Source organism: Tachysurus vachellii, chromosome 11 (genome assembly GCF_030014155.1).
Source record: "Tachysurus vachellii isolate PV-2020 chromosome 11, HZAU_Pvac_v1, whole genome shotgun sequence".
Lineage (NCBI taxonomy): Eukaryota > Metazoa > Chordata > Actinopteri > Siluriformes > Bagridae > Tachysurus > Tachysurus vachellii.
The window spans coordinates 11759037-11778581 of NC_083470.1; the positions used below are offsets into that span (position 1 = coordinate 11759037).

The 19545-nt window shown below is 35.4% G+C and overlaps 1 protein-coding gene across 3 annotated transcripts in view; it reads right to left on the reverse strand.

Annotated features, from left to right (window-relative positions):
• cpne5a (copine Va) overlaps positions 1-19545 on the reverse strand; it is a 76059-nt gene that overhangs the window by 38478 nt on the left and 18036 nt on the right. For 2 of the 3 annotated variants that reach the window (XR_009649226.1, XM_060882247.1), the window contains exons 4-6: positions 12320-12423; positions 11117-11156; positions 9978-10054 (exon numbers count right to left, since the gene is read on the reverse strand). Coding sequence is in view for 2 of the 3 variants with exons in the window: in XM_060882247.1 (XP_060738230.1) it covers positions 9978-10054; positions 11117-11156; positions 12320-12423 (221 nt within the window). In the remaining variant the exon portion in view is untranslated. Of the gene's footprint in view, positions 1-9977; positions 10055-10220; positions 11077-11116; positions 11157-12319; positions 12424-19545 lie in introns of those variants that run through there. The other variant, XM_060882249.1, reaches the window with a different exon arrangement.

Here is a 19545-nt window from a genome sequence, read left to right on the forward strand (position 1 = left end):
AGAATCATTATGTGTAGCAGGATTTAAACTGATCTGATGTTTCACATTCAGTGCTTGCAGAACTTCATGGTATTTTGACAGTTCACATTAAGCTCTCTATGAACCACTAATAGAACATTTCAACTAATTTTCTGCAACATATTGAACAATCTTTATATATCACTTTATTTAATACCATAAATTATATTAAATGAAATCCTTCTGATTTGAATGTGAAACCTATCAGGTATCAGCTGATAGTCTAGAGATGATCTACTCTATATCAAGAGCTTTAAACAGGGCATTTAAATAAAATTAAACCAAATTTTCTATAAACATTTACAACCAACCTATATATATACTACATTATTTATACTGTGGCAGTAAGCTGGAACAGAAATGAAAGATAAAAATCATTTAAACTGGAATGAACTAAAATATTCCTCAAGCCTGTTTAATGTTAATTTAATTTGATTGTACTGTAAGCAATGTGATGACATCATAATTATCATACAAGTTTTCAAAATAACATTTCCAGTATGTTTTTTTTATACAGTATCTTGCAATTTGAGTTTGTTTCTCTCTCTCTCTCTCTCTCTCTCTCTCTCTCTCACACACACACACACACACACACACACACACACACACACACGTATATACATATACTAGAAAAAACTAGTCTACACAAGACCTTTTGCCATTGTTCCAAAGACTCGTTATTTGGAACCAAATTAACATACAACACCTTAAGGTGATCATACCATAAAATACACCCTGTCTCTCTTATTTAGTACTCTGGTCATTATACATTTCCAAAAGGCTCAGGGGTAATAAAACATGCACATTACTCAATGGCAGAGACAAAATGCCATCTGCATCCCAGTACAGGAAACCTGCATCCTTTGAAAGAAAGTACAGTATGGTGCATTAAGAGTTCATGAAGTACAAATTATAGCCATTATTATATAAGTTTTAGCATGTTAGACGTGTCTGAAAGCGGGCTCTGATAAGTAGTGTATAAATAGGTTATATAGAAAAGCCTCTGACATAGGAACAGCACTTTAGAATGAAAGCTTTGTATTAAGTTGTTATAATTAAAAGTGAATTTTGAATAAATGTAAACACTTAGATATTATATTACTAGTTCTATCTACAAGATTGTTCTTTGGAATCAGTTAAGTTAGATTAGGCTAACCTAGTAAATTGGAATCAGACAATTTGCAGTTCATATAAATTGGAGTCAGATCTATTAAGGTCTATCAATGTATTAAGGTCAGAAATTTTATTAAAACATTGAAAAACACATATTTAAACTTTAGCTGCACCTACAGTATTTATATCCTTGTTCATATAGAGCAGACTAAGAGAGTAGCAGACTAAGAAAACATTCATTCATTCATTCATTTTCTACCGCTTATCCGAACTACCTCGGGTCACGGGGAGCCTGTGCCTATCTCAGGCGTCATCGGGCATCAAGGCAGGATACACCCTGGACGAAGTGCCAACCCATTGCAGGGCACACACTCTCATTTACTCACGCAATCGCTAAGAAAACATCATTTAATATTTTTGTCCTACACTGGAAAATGTCTTCAATGAATTCAACTAAAATGTTAGCTTTGCATAGCCTTTGTGAATAGATTATTACTTATATCTAATCATTTCTTAGGTATGTTACTTAGGCTCAGGCTGATATCTGTGAGAAGTCGACAACATCCAACCTCAAAAGAAACACCAGAGCATATGCTACGACTGCTTGTAAAATAAATCCACAAAAAGCATTGACATTAAGATGCTGGTTATTAACACCATGATCCTAATGAGCACATCCTGAAATACTTTGCTGTTAAATGAACCTTATACATATTAAAAATGCAGTTATCATCTTTTATTGTGGAAAAAAAATGCAGTTATTATATTTCTATTTAAATTTCAAGCAGGGCAAATTCGACCCTGTTGGTACCAGATCTCAACCAAGGGACTAGAATTAATTCATTCATTCTTTAATGTAAGAAGAAATGTAAGAGAAAATGTAAGAACGGCAGTGGTAAGGCTACTTTTCAGTAATGATTTTTAACTGTGAAGTCCTGCATGCCAATGAAAGCAGATTCTCACACCCATTTGCTGCCACTGATGCTTACTTATAATGGCTCTAACCATGTGCAGTGAGTGATAGCACTCATATCTGTAATTCTGTTATATATCCACTTGGCCATGAGATGCTCCAGTAACTCTAAAGCTCACAAGGGTTAGTTAAAACCAACTGCACTACCACATTTAATATCTGTGAGTGAAACTGCACCACAAAAACCATTTACTTTCAAAATAAGGCTTGATTTATTAGAGAGGTTACCCTCAATCTGTCTGCAGGTTAAGCAGATCAGCTAATGCTGAGGTGGCAAGAAGAGTAACACATTAAATTGTTTTTCTTGCAATTCAGACTATATAAACAATTGTGTACTTTAGTTAAATAATCTGAGACATTAGATATTCACATAATGAAAGCAAATATATAAACTTTAAATGTCTTTTGAATTATGAAGGACATCTCTAATAATCCATAAAGCAATGAAACAGTTATCACTTATCAGCTATGCATTTGCATAATATGGGATCCTGATGGAAAATTAAAAACTAGTCTATGCACAGAACACTAATGACCTATTTATTCGTTGCTGGATTATATAATCTGTATATATCCGTAATATATTATATCGGTCCTTTTCCTAGGTTAGAATGGTAATACATTAATGCAGTATTGTTAGTGTGTATTTAAGTGTATTTAATTTTTTATAAGTTTGTGATCATATGGCACAATTTAGTTGTCCTTAAAATGTGTCAGGAGGTTGTGTGTGGTTTTTATCAATAAACCACAAGAGGTGGTGTGGTGAAAATCACTTGGATAATGTGTGCCACAATTTCACAAGAAACAAACACACTTTAGGAGTAACTGGAATGGTGTTCAAATGAACTCCACACTTACACCACAGTAAGGGACAATGTTAACCCTGTATAACTCAAAGAAGCATCATGATTGCAGTACATAGTGAAATGAGACAACGTTTCTGTGTAGCACCATGGTCCTGGAGAAACCTTGTCTCATTTCACAATATACAGCATCAGCTATATATAGTTGAAATAACAATAAAAGCTTCTTAACTTGACTGGACTTGCAATGCAGATAAATAATGCTAAAAGTATCATATAACAAAATAAAGCTCATGGGTTGTAAAGTGTGGTGTTCACATCTTTACCCAGTGGGTCAGTACAGCACATATTTCCTCCACAATGAAAAACAGTTGATCTGATAATCTGGTGGCTTTCGAGTCCACAAAGTACTATAGGTCCTGTACTGGCCATAACAGGAAATGATCATCAGGTTCAAAGCTCCAAAATCAATCAATTGCTTAACAAAATTGAATGATATTACCTTGGGAAGAATTCCTGGCTTACTCAAGCTCACTCTGTAATCATCAGCCCTCTACTGCATGCAAGGTGGCCTTAGTGCTAAAGCATGCAGCTCCTCACTCTTTTTGTTGGAGTGATTGCTACCCAAAGGCAATCTTTAGAGAGACCCATTTCAATTTGGCATCCTGTGGCGGATGAAGGCACCTTGCCTCCAGCAAGACACCATCAATGGTGCTGTGATGCATTGCAATAGCCAACACATAAACCTTACCATAGATGGGGACTTTCCTTTGACAAGAGGTCCCTACATAAAAGCAATTACTACAGAAACTGGGCAGTACACTGGAGTCAATGAATTAGGTGTACGTCACCTGAGAAAATTAAAGGGCCTGTGTTCAAGATCTTCTTCATTTCAGGAGCGTTTCCATGACTGTTCATGCTTATCAACTGGCTTTTCATGCCAAATGTCAAAACCAGGACGTAGATAGGTAATAAGGTGGCTGATAATGTAGTTTTAAATCTCTCTGTCCATTATGAACAGCACTTAATTATCTACTCAGTAGGGATGCTGCCAATTTATTAAAAACAAAGGTTTTGATGAAAAAAAAAAACGTGACTTACAGTTTCAAAACTTTTCAGTTTCCTTTCATTTTTAATTTTACTGTAAACAAAATAAAAACTTTATTTTCCCCAAACAAATTTAAAACCTCTGGCAGTTTCTTTTGTTAAAGAAACATTTGCTGCATCTGAAGCACTCGGAAGACAAAATGCATTGACTCTCCCACTCCTATCATTGCTATATGACATTAATATTTGCCTTGAGCCATATGAAACTTTTGTTTGAGTAACAGTGACTTAGTAAGTCTCATACAGTACTGTCTGTGAGTGTTAAGATTAGACCCCACTAATCTAAGATACATTTGTACTGAAAATCTGGACAGCAGAGTGCCAGTTTGCAAAAAAGAAAAAAAAACTGACTAGCTCAAATTATAGAGAAATAGAGATGTAAGTAAGGGAAATTTAGCTGAGACGACAGCAACAACAGTGCTATCTGCCTTTATTATACTCATGGCAATTTAGTACACAATAGAGTTGTCCAACACTTTTCAACTGCTTGCAGAAACAAAGGCCAAAATTCTACCCTGTAATTCATCATTTACAATAATAAATAAACAACACAAACAGACACCAATAAAGAATACACACTGTGTGTGTGTGTGTGTGTGTGAGTGTGTTTGTGTTTGTGTGGGTTTGTGTACTTTTTCTGTCTTTTTTTCAGGCCAAATTTCTGTAAAAGTATAAGAATATCTGACAGTTCTGGCCTTGTGGTGACATTTGACTGGTCCTCATAAGATAACTGCAGCAAATAATGGGAAAAAAATCCATAAGATGTATAATTAGGTAATGGAAGGTTATCTCAAGAGATGTAACCAAAGGTAACAGCGTTTGTTTTTTGTCATCAGAAACTTGTCAAAAAAGGGTCTCTAGTTGAGAATAGAGCAATGGCACAAAAAGTAATTACAGTGAGAGATTTTTTTACTGTCATGAAAGCACATGCACAGACTTAGATATTAAACATTCAGGACAAAAAACATCATGTAGCATGATGCATTTTCAGCAATTGAGTGTTTTAAAGTGTTTCTGGGTGCATGATAAGCCTGATTATATTTAATTAAGAAAAACACTTCTGATATAGGCCAGGTCATTCAAGTTTAGTGTGTGTTTGAATGATGAGTTAGAAAGCTGACTGATACAGTATACTTCAGGAAAACAGGTCATTCAATGCGCTGCAAGAAGGCTCATTTAGACAAAGCTAACAGATGTGCACAAGGCTCCAGATGCTCTTTCCCCTTAATTTCTTTGCTTTATGGCACTTACACAAATGCAAACACACACACAAGCAAACAGTAGACACATACAGAGCGCACACCTTCCTCATCCAAACAAACAAGAGATATGGCTGGGCACTAGGAGGATCTGTACAGAATGTTGTGGCACTGAGGCTGAAATCCTCTGCAAAGCTCTTAAACTTCTGTAAGGCTCGTCAGTTTCTCCCACCGCACTCCAACAGATGAAGGGATTTCACACATTCCTAGCTAGAGTGGGACAGAATTGACTACTGCATTCGATCAGTTGAGACAAACACACTCAGACACACTCACATGCACACACACAATACCATACCCTTGCAGACATTCATACAACTTTTCCATCTGATTTTTATTTTCCTCGGTTGCTGTTGTGCTTTGACCTTGCCCACGATCTCTGATCATTCAGTTACTAAGCTGCACCTATTACTCACTTCTACTGTACTGTAAAAGAAATTCTATACTGGCAGTAACATTAGCACTTACGTAGCTAGCTGGCTCTCATCACATTTCACAAATATGATTCGATTTGGTCTCAGTTTGATTTGTCTATCCTCAGTGCATTATTTAACTGAATCAAGCTGTCAAAATATAAAAATATATATATATATATATATATATAAACATTAGTGATAAATATGTGTGCTTATTACTAATATTAGTTAATTTAGTTGCTGGCTAGGTTAGCATGATGTTTCTGTGATTCATCCAGCCAAACTTGCTAGGAAAAATAAAATCACTGTCTTTTTTTTTTTCTTTTTTCACAACTGACACGTTGTATTCTGCTGGCAGGAAATGTTGACAATTAAATTATTTCTGCCTTGGAAAGACATACCTACAAACATTTTGTTCTTTTACTTGACAGTGACAGTTTGAAGCTGCTGAGCCCCTTTTGTGAGATCAAATTTGATACACAGTATTCCCTAAATCATTTATGATAGAAGTACTGAGAAAGCAAATATTTTAAAAGATAACAAAGAAAACACATTAATACTGTGTATATCAACCTATATTATAAGTCATCTGGGAGAAGTTAACCATCTTAAAATCACAGTTTTAGTAAATAGATCTCAATCTGCTACCAAAGATAAATTATTGAGTGTTCAGTCAGCTCCGCTCCATTTTACAATGGCCTTCACAAGTCTCTATCACAAGATCCTTTTCTGAGCACTTGAACGTTTGCTCCCTAAAAATGCCAAAATGCACTGCCAAATCCAGGGAGCTTCAATACCTATGTTGCCTTATTAGAATTAACATATATTCTGAAGCCTCTCAGCAAAAAAAATAATAAAAATAGTGAAAAAACACTTGTAAGTAGCTTGTTATCATTGTTGTATCTCTCAAACCTTTTAGCTTTATTTAACATTCTATATACGATTCGTTAGAATCTAGCAACTATAAGTGTTTTTAAAAAATGTAATAGCTTGCCTACAATCCTGCTTAAAGTGTCATGACAGAAATGCATGTGATTAAGCTAACAAATGTATATGACATATGATAAATTAAATATTTTAGATGTTCAGTGACTACCTTAGAAAATAATGTCACCAGAAATTGAGTCACTGGTGTCTTAGTGTATAGTCAGCCAGAATTCTTCCCAGTATAAAAAAACGGGTATGATATAATATACAGAGAGCTGATTGAGATGGTCCAATGTTACAGTGTTGTGGAGTTTTTAGGAATTATTCTCTCTCTCTCTCTCTCTCTCTCTCTCTCTCTCTCTCTCTCTCTCTCTCTTTCTCTCTCTCTCTCCCTCTCTCAGCATCTCAGTATGCACAAACACGCTCTCTTTCTCTTACCCCCCCCCTCTCATTCCTTTTTGTGTGCATTTTAGTGCAAAATATAATACTGCTTATGTTTCAGTCACTTACAGTTAATTAAAACCCCTTTGCAACACCTGATCTTCTCTCATGGTCAAAACAATACTGAATAACTAAAAGTCCATTCAGTAAATCATTTCAAGTGATACATGTTTTTTTTTTATTAATCTAATAATAATAAATAATATAGCAGGAATTTATTTTAAATCAACCCCAAAATGTTGTTCTTGACCACTGTGTCTTCATGTTTCCTTCTTTTAGCCATAAGCATGGCTGCTGGGAGCATAAACAGCTGCTCGGATGTCTAATTGTAGAGTGGATGGCTCTGGTTGTGCAAGTTAACATTCACACTTATCTAAACCGTGAACACAGACTGCAGATTGTAACGCGTTAAGCCAACATCTTTCAGCAGTCCACAATGAAACAGAAGCAAGTTAAAAGCCACTCTATTGCTGGGGAAAACAGCCAGCCTCAATCAATAAAGAACATTTAATGAACATATAAGGACCAAATGTTTTATTGTCATTTTGGTATTTTTTGTATGATAAAATAAAATCTAGGGAATATGAGAATATGATTTTGTAAGTGTATTGTACAATGTATTATATTTGTTCATTTTCCTGAATTGGATCTCTCTGCTTTGCTCTGCTCTATTATTCTGGGCTTTTCTTTTTACATTAAGTGAAATAGATTTCTGTGATGCAGCAGTTTTTAGTATAAAGGTACAAATTTTTGTTTTTGTTTTATCATAGGGATCTGTAGGAATCATATCTCTCTGACAGGAATAAATATGAACCCATAAGCAGCACCATCTGTCTTTACTGAGAGGTGATTCAAGTCAAAAAATAATTTATACTTGCATACTTTTACTCTTGAAGACCAGAAGTCTTCAGTTGGTGTGGGTTGGTGTGGCTGCTGGTTTTCATCCTAACCAGGCAACAGTCTCACTGGTACCCATTTGTTCAATCAGTTCACCTTGGGATCATCAAGTGTGCTTCGAATTTGGCTTTAATGAAATCTTATCATTTGCTATATGATTGAATAGCCCCTCTCTTGACTTCTACTTCTCTAGACTTCTCTAGATCCTTGTTTCAGTGTCATTTAGGCAACTATAACCAAGCATTTCCCTTACAAAGCTTTCTTTATTTTCTCCGTTGATGTCAATAAGAAAAAAAAAATTAATCATAAAATCATAAACTGGTAGAAATCCTACAGACTCTTACAAACTGTTGACTTTCATGAATGATAAATAAACACCTGGTAAATGAAAACTGATGAATGAAAAATGAAAATCATATCAATGATTAGATCATTTCTCCTTGATTAAAAACAAAGCAGTTATTATCTCTTAATTGTTGCTCTTAAAGTTCCTATAACACACTAAGGTTAGAGATTGGACTGATTGGACTGAGTCCATTAATGTAAACCTGTAGTTGGTTTTACATTCAGAGCTACTCTGTTAGAATAAAGAATTCAACAGCACTGTGGTATATATTCAATTTTCATATTCAGTCACGTGCAGCATGCAGCCCACTTTAAATGTTCATTTATAAATTCGCTCATACATGCTAATTATATCCGGTTTAACATCTTGAATAAACTGTGCTTCTATCTAGACAAATTCATAAAATTCATTCTTACTACTCCACTTTTCCTGCTTATTCTCTCAGACTTGTCTCTGACTCTGTTTCTTGAGGTAACTGTGGATGGCTCTGATTTGGAGTTTCAGAACATTGCAGGAGTTATATTTGATGTGAGCCCTTTGAGTTTGATCCTCATGTGCAGAATACTGTGAAAACATCCTTCTTTCTTCTCAGAAATATTGCAAGATTACACCTCATATTATCATTCTCTGTGGCTGAAAAGCCGAACGGTGCTTTTGTATTTTTTTCTCACAGTGATTATTGCACTGTGCTCCTTGCAGGTGTGTCTAAGTCTACAATAAATAAACTGCAATATGTGCAAAATTCAGTCTAATTCCAGGAAAAATGATCCCATCAGTCATATTTTGGAGCCTATGCACTGGCACCCAGTCATTTCATGTTGATTTTACAATCTTCATGCTTTCAAACAAGGCTTTGCTTAGTTTGTCTCCTCAAAATGTAGTTTTTATATAGTTTAAACTTTTTTATTTATCTACCTCCTTTGGTTATATTTTTTATTCCAAATTGCATTCATTATGTTTGAATACCGGACAGATGCAAAAAGCATTTCACTGCATGTCGTACTCTGTACAGTATGTATGTGTATGTGACAAATAAAATTTGATTTGTTTTGATTTGATTTGACCCATTACAGTCCAGACGTGATCTCTGCTTATACAAGTCTGGTCTTTTAACTGTTCCTCAGATTTATTCACATACTACGAATGATTACTCTGAGCATTTTCTTTTTATGCTACTGTACAAAACTGTGGAACTCACTACCATCTTAGAGATGCATAGTCTCTTAGTGCCTTTAAATCTTTTCTAAAACATATTTCTTTTGGATAACTTGATTTTTCCCCCCTTTAATCATTATTATTACTGTAATTATTATTATTACTGCAATTATTATTATTATTCATTGTATTTTATTATTAACTGTGTTTGATGAATGGTTATATGCTTGGTTTTATGTTATGTACTTTTGTTTCTTTTTTCTTTACTACTGTACAAGAGGCCTTATTAAAGCTGCTATATTAAATTAATTTTGATATAAAAAAATTTTATGAAAATGAAGGCCATTAATTGTAAAAATGGTGAGTGTATGAATAGATATTTTTTCTCCTGCTTTGTGTATTAAGGAAGGCAACTTTGTCTGTTCCACAAATTCTTTTCAGTACATAATATAACTGATATAGCTTCTGCCATTGTGCAGCCAGCAAACATATGCCATTGTGCTCTGTGCATTAGTGTCTTACCCCAGAGGCTTTTCCAGTCGACTGGCTGGAGACCCCACTATCTCACCCAGAGTGCAGAAGGTCTGACCCAGGAAGTCCTGCAGAGGGTTGGCATGAAAAAAAAAAGAAAAGAAAAAAAACAAGGACCGGAGGCAAATCCAGAAAACAGGAAATGGAGTAAAGAGGGAGCACACTGAGTCAGAGCAGCATTTTACCAAGAAATGTGATGTACAGCGAATGAAGTCAAGGAAGGCATCCACGTACGTTGAATTCGGAGGGCTTCCAGGAGGGAGAACGGGCAGGCACCGTCATTAGCAATAATAACAGAGTAAATCATGTAACAGAAAGGATAAAAATGAAGAAAAAAAGAAAACAAGACTGCTATAGTCAGGTATAAGAGATGGTGGAAAGAAAAGAGAGAGTGAAAGCAGGAGAGAGAAAGGAAGATAGGACGGGGAGTGGGGATGAACCACCACCCTCGATAATCCATTTACACACTGAATACCAAATAATATAACATAATCTGAAATAAAAATGGAAATGAACATGTTTTGGTGATATGCAAACCAGTGGCAGAGGTTAAATAAATCCTTAAATAATATTCAGGGGTGAAAAATAAACTATCAAAGCTTCCACATCTGAAATACTATTAAAGTGTCTAAATTGTTGAATGTTTTAAGTTTCATGTTCACCTTTTTTATCTTTGGTCTGGCAATGTGAAATAAAAATCATTCTTTAACAACAAGCTCTGAAAGCTTTGATAAGGGCATCTAAATATGGAACATTTCATTTCCTTTAGAAATGAACTTTCACATTATGTGTGCATCGTAGGCACACATAAAATATGCTAACCACACATTCAAAATGAATTCCCATCAGTAGGGAAGAACTGGTTAATAGCGATGAGCAGATGTTACTTCATTAGTTAATAGACACTGATCCAAAAGACATTAATCTTTGTGCACACAGCGGTGTTATTATGGTTTAAAAGCATGTGGATGAGTAAGTCTCATTTGCATAAAACCAAAGTTAAAATGAGAAAGAGCATGCATGTTAAAATAAATGTGGTCAATATTTGATGTACAGGGGGGATTAAGTGCATTCTGATTCCTTGTTAGTCAACAAGCACACACACATGCAGAAGTATCTCACAAACTTACATGCTTGGCCAGTTCAGGACTTTTGGAATCAATGTCATATCTGAAATCAGGGAGTTAAAAATATTGGCTTTCATATATAGATCACTAACATCCTGGATTACTGTGATTTTTTTTGAGTGTTTCACAGGGGAAATTGTATCCAGATATGAAGCCTGTGTGTGCCATTAGTGGGTTCAGAGTGAATATGAAATGTCCAACATGTATTAAACATGTAGGTTTGCATTTTTCATTATGATTCTCTATGATCTGTTTGAATTATCATGATGTAGAAATCCTTTATATTAAAACACATCCATTGTTCATCTCACATTCAGTGAAAATGCACTCAGAGCTGCCATTCTCCACTTTTGTAATGGCATCAGCTTAAATACAATATGTTGGAGAACAAACTATTTAACTTTTATATGGTAATTATATGATCATTTACAGGTTCTGGGTATTCGCTTATTGTAGCTATTACTTGTACCTCACTAATGACAGTATATTGAGTTCATCATACAGATGAGTCCAAGTTTAATTACTCTTAGGACCCCAAGAGCTGTGTCTGCTTATAATTAAAACTAATGGCAGGATCCATAGAATCACAATGTGGAGAAGCGTGATATCTACAGATCTATTCTAATGCCCTCACTCAGACTTCGAAGCCCTCTTATTAAGCCATTATATTAGTCACTGGATCCCTGAGAGATGAGCATTAATAACTCACGATATTAAAAAGTTGAGTCAGATTCAATAGCGCAGAAGGTCATAAGGCCAGAAAAAAATTCTCTCCCCTGAGACCTAGTGAGATTCAGAGACAAGTCTCTGAGGTTTGCAATTAAATTGCACACCTCTGGTCAGTGTATGTGCTTTGCCCCTTCAACTGCGAAAAAGCTATTTAGGGCTAACAAAGTGAGAAGGAAGGATGGGTGAGGTTGTGAACACGTGTCACTGTCTTTTGCTGAAAACTGGTGACAAAAATGAGGACAAAATGCATTTGAAATATTTATCATTCATATTATCAACTTGACTTTGTATTCTATACATGGCAATTAAGATGTGTCCGGTATATACACTGAGAAAGAAAGAAAGAAAGAAAGAAAGAAAGAAAGAAAGAAAGAAAGAAAGAAAGAAAGAAAGAAAGAAACAGAAAGAGAGAAAGAAAGAAAGAAAGAAAGAAAGAAAGAAAGAAAGAAAGAAAGAAAGAAGGAAAGATTTGCTTACATGTCAAAACGCAGACTTTGCTTCTCCTCAAAAAAATAGTCCAGAATGAATTTCCTCACAAAGTCTGGGTTGAGTGTGTTGTCAATCACTTCTGTCCTCCCAAACTGAGAGAGAGAGAGAGAGAGAGAGAGAGAGAGAGAGAGAGAGAGAGAGAGAGAGCAATGATCTTTAACTTGAATGTGTGGCTCTGCATCTTTAGTATCTGCCTGGCTAGGATCGCAGTGGTTTAAATTAGGTGGCTTAGTGTTTGCCTCTGCCTTCAGTTTCCATGTTTGGCCAGAGTCTCAGGGGTTTCCTCTGTGTAATCCGGTTTTCTCTCCAGTCCAAAGACATGTGTTGTAGGCTGATTGGCATCTCTAAATTGTCTGTAGTGTGTGAATGTGTGTGTGTGCGTATGTGTTTGTGTGTGATTGTGCCCTGCCATAAGGTGTTCTTTCTAATGTTTTCCAGTGTTTCCAAGGACACAGCAGTAGGGGTGATACAGATACAGATATTTGGAGCACTAATGAAATTTACAATAGTATCATTATTATTAATATATCAGACTATAAAGTTCTCTCCAAAATTCTGCATTTGTGTTAACACCACTTGCTAATGAAAAGAATATTTTAAGGGCATTCTGTGGTCTCAGCTTTATTCTGGACTTACGCCTGTAACTAAACATATCCTTTTCAGTGAAACTTCCAGTCTACTTTGCCACCTGGCCAAGCAAACAGTGTAGCAGCTCAGAGAAAGTATTCAGGCTATTTCTAATATCTACATTGTACAATAGACACTGAGCGGCACTACCAGCAAATGTAAGGCAAACTCAAAATGCCACATCTAAAACTAACCCTTCAGTCATCTGGCTACAAAGGATGCTCAGCTGTTATGAGAACACAGCAGCTTGTCACAGCCCAGAGCACTAAATTCTGTGATCTCTGTCTTCAGGGGGAAGAGAGTGAGGAAGGGTAGAGGATGTTCTGCTCTAACCTAAGAAGCAGCTTGCCAAAAGATGGCACTTCATTCCCTCGTCTAATTGTGTTTACTATGAATAATTCAATTTAAAGAAGCAGCTCTTCAGACGTGCATTAATAAAGTATCCCTCACAAGTATTAGTGTACAGTGAGAGTGTGAACTCCAAGTCAGAGGTTTTCAATATAGTTAAGGCAGAGGATTGGAAATGGAGCACTGAAACCGAAAGGTCTGACAGGAACCGAATGACAGGCTTCTTACACTGCAGATTATGAGGCAGCTTGGAGCTATTCATTAGGATATTCTGTATAATTTTCACTCTGTAAACTATGAAATAAGTCAATATGTTTTGACATATTCTAATAGTGTTTCTCATTTATAATTTATTCGGCCTGTAATGAAGCACTCTTCAACTGCTTAATAAAATAACCCATTGCCTGAATACCTAAGGGTAGCTCAGTTTGATTACTGTTTAATTGAGACTTTGTGCCATGGTTTCCAGGAGGTTCAGAATTTTTACATTTATATTTTTTATATCATTTATGCAAAACATGTAAACATTACAAAATAATGTTTAATATATATCGATATCATTTTGGCATTTGAGGTGACAATGATATGGGAGATGTCTGTGTGACCACCGCTGCCTGCTGTTTGACTAAGATGGGGTAAGTGAGACAGCTCCATTGACAATAGGCATTCATGTCTGAAAAACCCAGAATGGCAAGAATGGCAGGTCTAATAGCAACTCAACATACCCAGATTCAGCTCTGTGAAAGCTATCAGCACAGAACACTTCTTCATTTCTGGGAGAGGATCCCATCTAAACCCATCCATGCCACCTGCATAAGCCTGCTGCCATTCAGCTCCATTCATCATTTCAATATGTATTCTCTTGCTACATGCACTTACCCACTGGAATTATTGTCTTGTTGTCATTTTGTTACCCTGTTTTCCCTGTTTTATTTCCTGGCCTCATACGCATAGTCTCATTTCCCTTTAAATGAAGATAAACGCCTTCACGGCCTAATAACCCAAGTTTTACTATTGACTCCTGTTATGGCCAGAATACTTTTATAGCCCTGTGGGGTTATTTAAAAAAATAATTAATTAACAGCTACCCTTTAAACTAATGTTAATTATAAACAATGGAGGAATTAAATTGTTTCAGCCCTGCACCTACAGTAAATGTGTATGACATTTCTATATGAAACTGTCTCATTTAAATTGTTTTAATTGTATTTGTTGCTTTTTGTAATTTTGAGAAACTTTATAGACGTGTACATAGGGACATTTTGGGCTGGTCAAAAAATGTTCTTAGAAATTATTAACATTGCTTTACTCCATGCAAACTCATAGGGTGGGAATGCAGTTATTTAAGCACAATCCTGTAAAATACCAACTAAATGACAGTTTTATCAGTTTTAAAGAAAATGTATTAAATGTCTATTTTTCAATCATTTAAAATCATTCAATCATTCATTCATTTAAATTAATTAATAAACATAACATTTCAAGGTTTTTCTATGTTAATAATCAATAATCTTGAGGTCATTTTTATAGAGTAAGTAATTTAAGTAAGTAAGTAAAGTAAATAAATAATTTTGAAGCATTTCAAATATTTGAAAAGCCTCTAATGTGCAGAACATTAGTTCCTTTGTTGTCATGTCATTTATACAGAAATCTTGGATCAAAACAGATTTTCAATATGGCCATTGCAAAATGCTCATTTCTTGTTACTGTAACCTTTTCAGTGTTGATGTTTAAGGATGCAGTTGAGGATGCAAGAACAGGTACTCACTGATTTTATTAAACAAGACAAAGGCGTAATCCAAAAATGTAGACAAACAACAGGCAAGGGTCAGGTGATATGCATCAAAACATCAAAATAACACTATCATTGTATTCATTGATAGTGACTATAAAGCACTTTTGTATGTCGCTCTGGATAAGGGCATGTGCCAAATGCCATAAATGTAAATGTAAAGGCAATTAGGTCAAACCAGAAAGCCTATCAAAATAACAATAGGCTTGGTAACAACTGGCCTAAAAGGACACAGAGCGCATGCTTCACAATGAGAAGAATAAATCATGTCAGCTATTTTCCACCTTTACTATGGTATGGTATAGTAACCAACAAATTTCACAAAGTGAAAACAAATTTCAGGCAAGAAAAAATGTACACAAAAAAAGAAAGAACTTAAATACAATAACTTCGATCAGAATTGCACACACCCTTTAACACTTAGCACCTTCTGGCTGTAGTTCAACAATCTTGTTTGGCTGTTTAGGTAACTGTAATATTACAATATTGACATGGCAATTTTATTCCACTCTTTCTTGAAAAATGCTTGAGATCAAAGAAAATGATCAGATCTGCTGGTTCAAGTCATATTTTTCTTCATCTTCAGCTGTATACATGATTCTCTAGATACTGTACCACTCCTAGCTACCTGTACAGAGAAGCAGGCCAATTGCATGATGCTGCCACCACCTTGCTTCTTCATAGGTATGTGTTTTTTTTTTCTTTTAGAATTACGTCCAAAAAGATCTACATCTGTCTAATCAAATAATCAGTAACACTTTTTGCCAGATGGTTTGGGGTGATTTTGGTTGGGGATTTTTGTAGTTTTTTTAGCTAGCCACCCCAGCTCATATCCCAGAAATCCCCAGTGGTTGCTAAAGATTCCAGTATCTCCTTAACTGTCACAGAGTGTCACTACAGTTTTTTTCTTGCCCGTTTCTCAGTTTTAGAGAGATGCCATGTTCTTGGTAATGTCACTGTGGTGTCCAAATTTATTCTCATTTGAATGTTTGAAGTTTGTTGATATGTCAGATAAAAGCTGTGTCACATGAAATTTTTATTTCAGTTTTTCACATCACAGAAGAAATGAACATGTATACTTGCATTCTATTAATTCCAGGTCAATTTGCTTATATCCTTTTTAACTTAAATGTTTGTGTATGTTTATTATTCCGCATTCACTGTCAGAAATAATACAGTGACATTCCTCATTTGTACGTCATGTACAAACATTAGGTGACATGTTGTTAGAAGCATGGTCCTGCTCATTTGAGTGGACTTACTGTACTGCAAAACTGGCAAGAACCTCCTGCTGTGAGGGATATTTTCAGTGTACGTGCAAGTGTAAATTTCACATTTTGTTAAGACACAAAGCATAGTGCTGATATGCATGATTTCCTTTCTTAAAAAATCTACATACTGATTCACTGATTCATTCTTTTGTACTCTGTTGCAATGTTCCATAGCAGAAATTTGGCAAAATGATATCACAATAATGCTAGAATTTCAGTGTTACCCGTACTAAAGCTTGACATAGTAGACAGTTTTTAATAAACACAGGGAGTCTGAGGATGCATCCGGATTGATTGGACAGTTAAAGGGCTGATGTGTGAAAGAGGCAGAGCTTGTTAGGACATATAAATCCTAGATATTATTAAAATGATGACATAACAAAGAGAATAACTCTGTTCCGTCTCTGCTCTGAGCCTTTAATTTACTAAAAGTGCTGTTAAAGAAAGCATACTGTATAATATATAATACAACTTATAACATGATTTTTCAATATTTAACACACCGCATGGAGAGAGGGTATATTTTTCAAGAAACTGGCCTCCATGGTCTCCATGAAATAAAATGAAAATGATTTGAATTTATTATGTAGCCATGACTATTAGTAGAAGATGCAGCAACCTTTTTTTGTCACATATACATTATGGTGAAATCCTTTTATTTGCATATCTCAACTATGGAGGTTGGGGTCAGAGCGCAGGGTTAGCCATGATACTGCACCCCTGGAGCAGCAAGGGTTAAGGGCATTACTCAAGGGCCCAACAGAGGCTTGAACCCCAATATGCCGATCAACATCTCAGTGCCTTAAATGCTTTAGCAAACTTTCTTAAAGTATTCATATGTTAAATAACTATAATATGGACTTCTGTGTCATTTTACTTGTTAAAAACAAATGCTTGCACATTCGATATTAATTTCAGTGACACCACTCGCATTTGAACAGCCAAAAAAAAAGGCAGTTGTGCTACTTCCAATGATGTGGTATTTTACAGGAAATAGCCTCCTGGAGGGTGCTATTACAACTGTGCAGCTACTTGAAAAAAGAAAGGAAAAAAGCACAGAAGAAAAAGAACTAACTAATAAAAAACTAAAGAGTAAAAGCAAATGACCTTTCAGTATGTCCAAACTTACATTCCTTCATTCTGCAAGCAAGAGGTGGCAGGAAAAGCAGGCACGTTGATCTCCCCCACATTCAGTTTAAACAAACAGTCAGCGGAACTGAGTACTATAATTTAAGGAACATGTAAATTATAGCATGGCATAATGATGATAATAATACTGATGATGCAATACACTTTCACAGTGGTTCAGATAAAATTCTTTCATTTCAAAATTGTAAAATATATTCTTTCAGTCAAGACACTGGTTAACTGCTGTGTACATTTGATCATGACAGAAAAGAAAAAACAATGCAGTTTTGGATATATCAAGAATACATAAATACCTGGGTGGTTATAATGTCAATGACTTCATATAATACCACATACATTTAATGATAGTTACTATAGTACTTTTTTCTGTGTATCACCACATTCTAAATGACCCATGCAAATTTACCTTCCACTGGTAAAGTCATATCAGTTAAGTATTTACAATACACATTAAAATTAGACAAGAATTACACAATTCTTTATGTAAATGTAATTTAATGAAGTTTAAGTTCATTTTAAAAAATGTGGAATATACAGATCTATTTTTTGTCTAATGAATCATGAGTTAAAGATTCATGAATATTTAATAATGAATATGCTATACAAAATAATATAAGATTTTAGGTTTTAGTATGTCTTATATAGAAATCCTTCATATAACACATTACCAAGCTTTTGTACATGTTTTCACCTAAAGGAAATTGCATTTTTATATAAACACTGAATTATCTCACCCATGACAGCCAAGCCTTTACAAAAGCCAGACCATAATTTCTAATGAAAAGAAAATTCTTTGTAATGTTATTGCTATTCATGGGAGCTGAGTTTATAAAAAAGGGACAAATTAGAAAAGATAGCAATATTATTGCAGTAGGATCATTTCTGGTCTCTACTACATTGAAAACATGTTTGACATAGCGGCATAAAATATATGAAAAGAATGGAACAAAATATAAGGAAGTCTGGCAGTTTGTAGTTCACAGAGCTTTAATCATTAGTGGTAGAGTAACAGAAGAGATACAAAACTGTGAATGTCGGATGAAAATATGGGACTTTGTGGGCTGTGGACATGTCATCCTGTCTCTGAGCTAAAGCAGTGTAATTAAGGAGTTTCAGTGCCACAGAGAGAACGCTGACAGTATCTACTCCTGTCTGGACAAACCTTCTTTCACCCAAAGAGGGGAAACCTAGCTTTATCATTCCCACACAGCTTAAAAGCTCTTACTGACTGATTGCTGCTATCACATAACCACCTCTTGCATAGCATACCTAGTAAACCATAGTATACAAGGTTGACCTAAAAAAAAAACTTGTTTTTGTATTAAATTTGCACTGCCATCTGTCAGGGATCCACAAGCCACACCTTCACCTAACACACCTATCACTCCTAGCAGCTCTCCTACCTACTAACATTCTACACCTGGCACTCATCAGCCTCCAGGCTATATAACCTTCGTTCCCCACCAAGCTCATTGTCCGTTCTACAGTTTAGGCTGACGAACCTTGCTGGACTACGCAAGCTAAGTACACGACGTATTATACCATTCACCAGGTTTTGCTACACCTGGAACTAAGCTCTGGTTAGCCGTTTCCTACGTTTGCCCTTTTGTGTCTTCAATAAACATTGTGAACTGCACTTCGGTTTCCGGCACGTTCTTCCGCCTGACACCATCTCTAAAAAGAATCAAGCTGTCGTTAGGATGTTATGTTAAGAGTACTGTTATCAGATATGATACAATTCAATTAATATTATATTCCATGGACTAGAAGCACGCAATAATTGTTAAACTCATATTCTTATCATATTCATGGCAATATTTTCTTAGCCAATATAGATTCTCATACTCATGGGCCCATTTTTGCTTAGCCATCAAGTGGGCTAGGTTGAATTCCCCACAGGAAATGCATTGGCTAAAGGTCACTTGATTTTAATGCTAATCACTATTAGAATGTGTACAATCATCTCAACAGTCAATCACTGGAGCAGGGCTGAGGGTTAAGACATTAATATTCAGCAGCAAGATCAA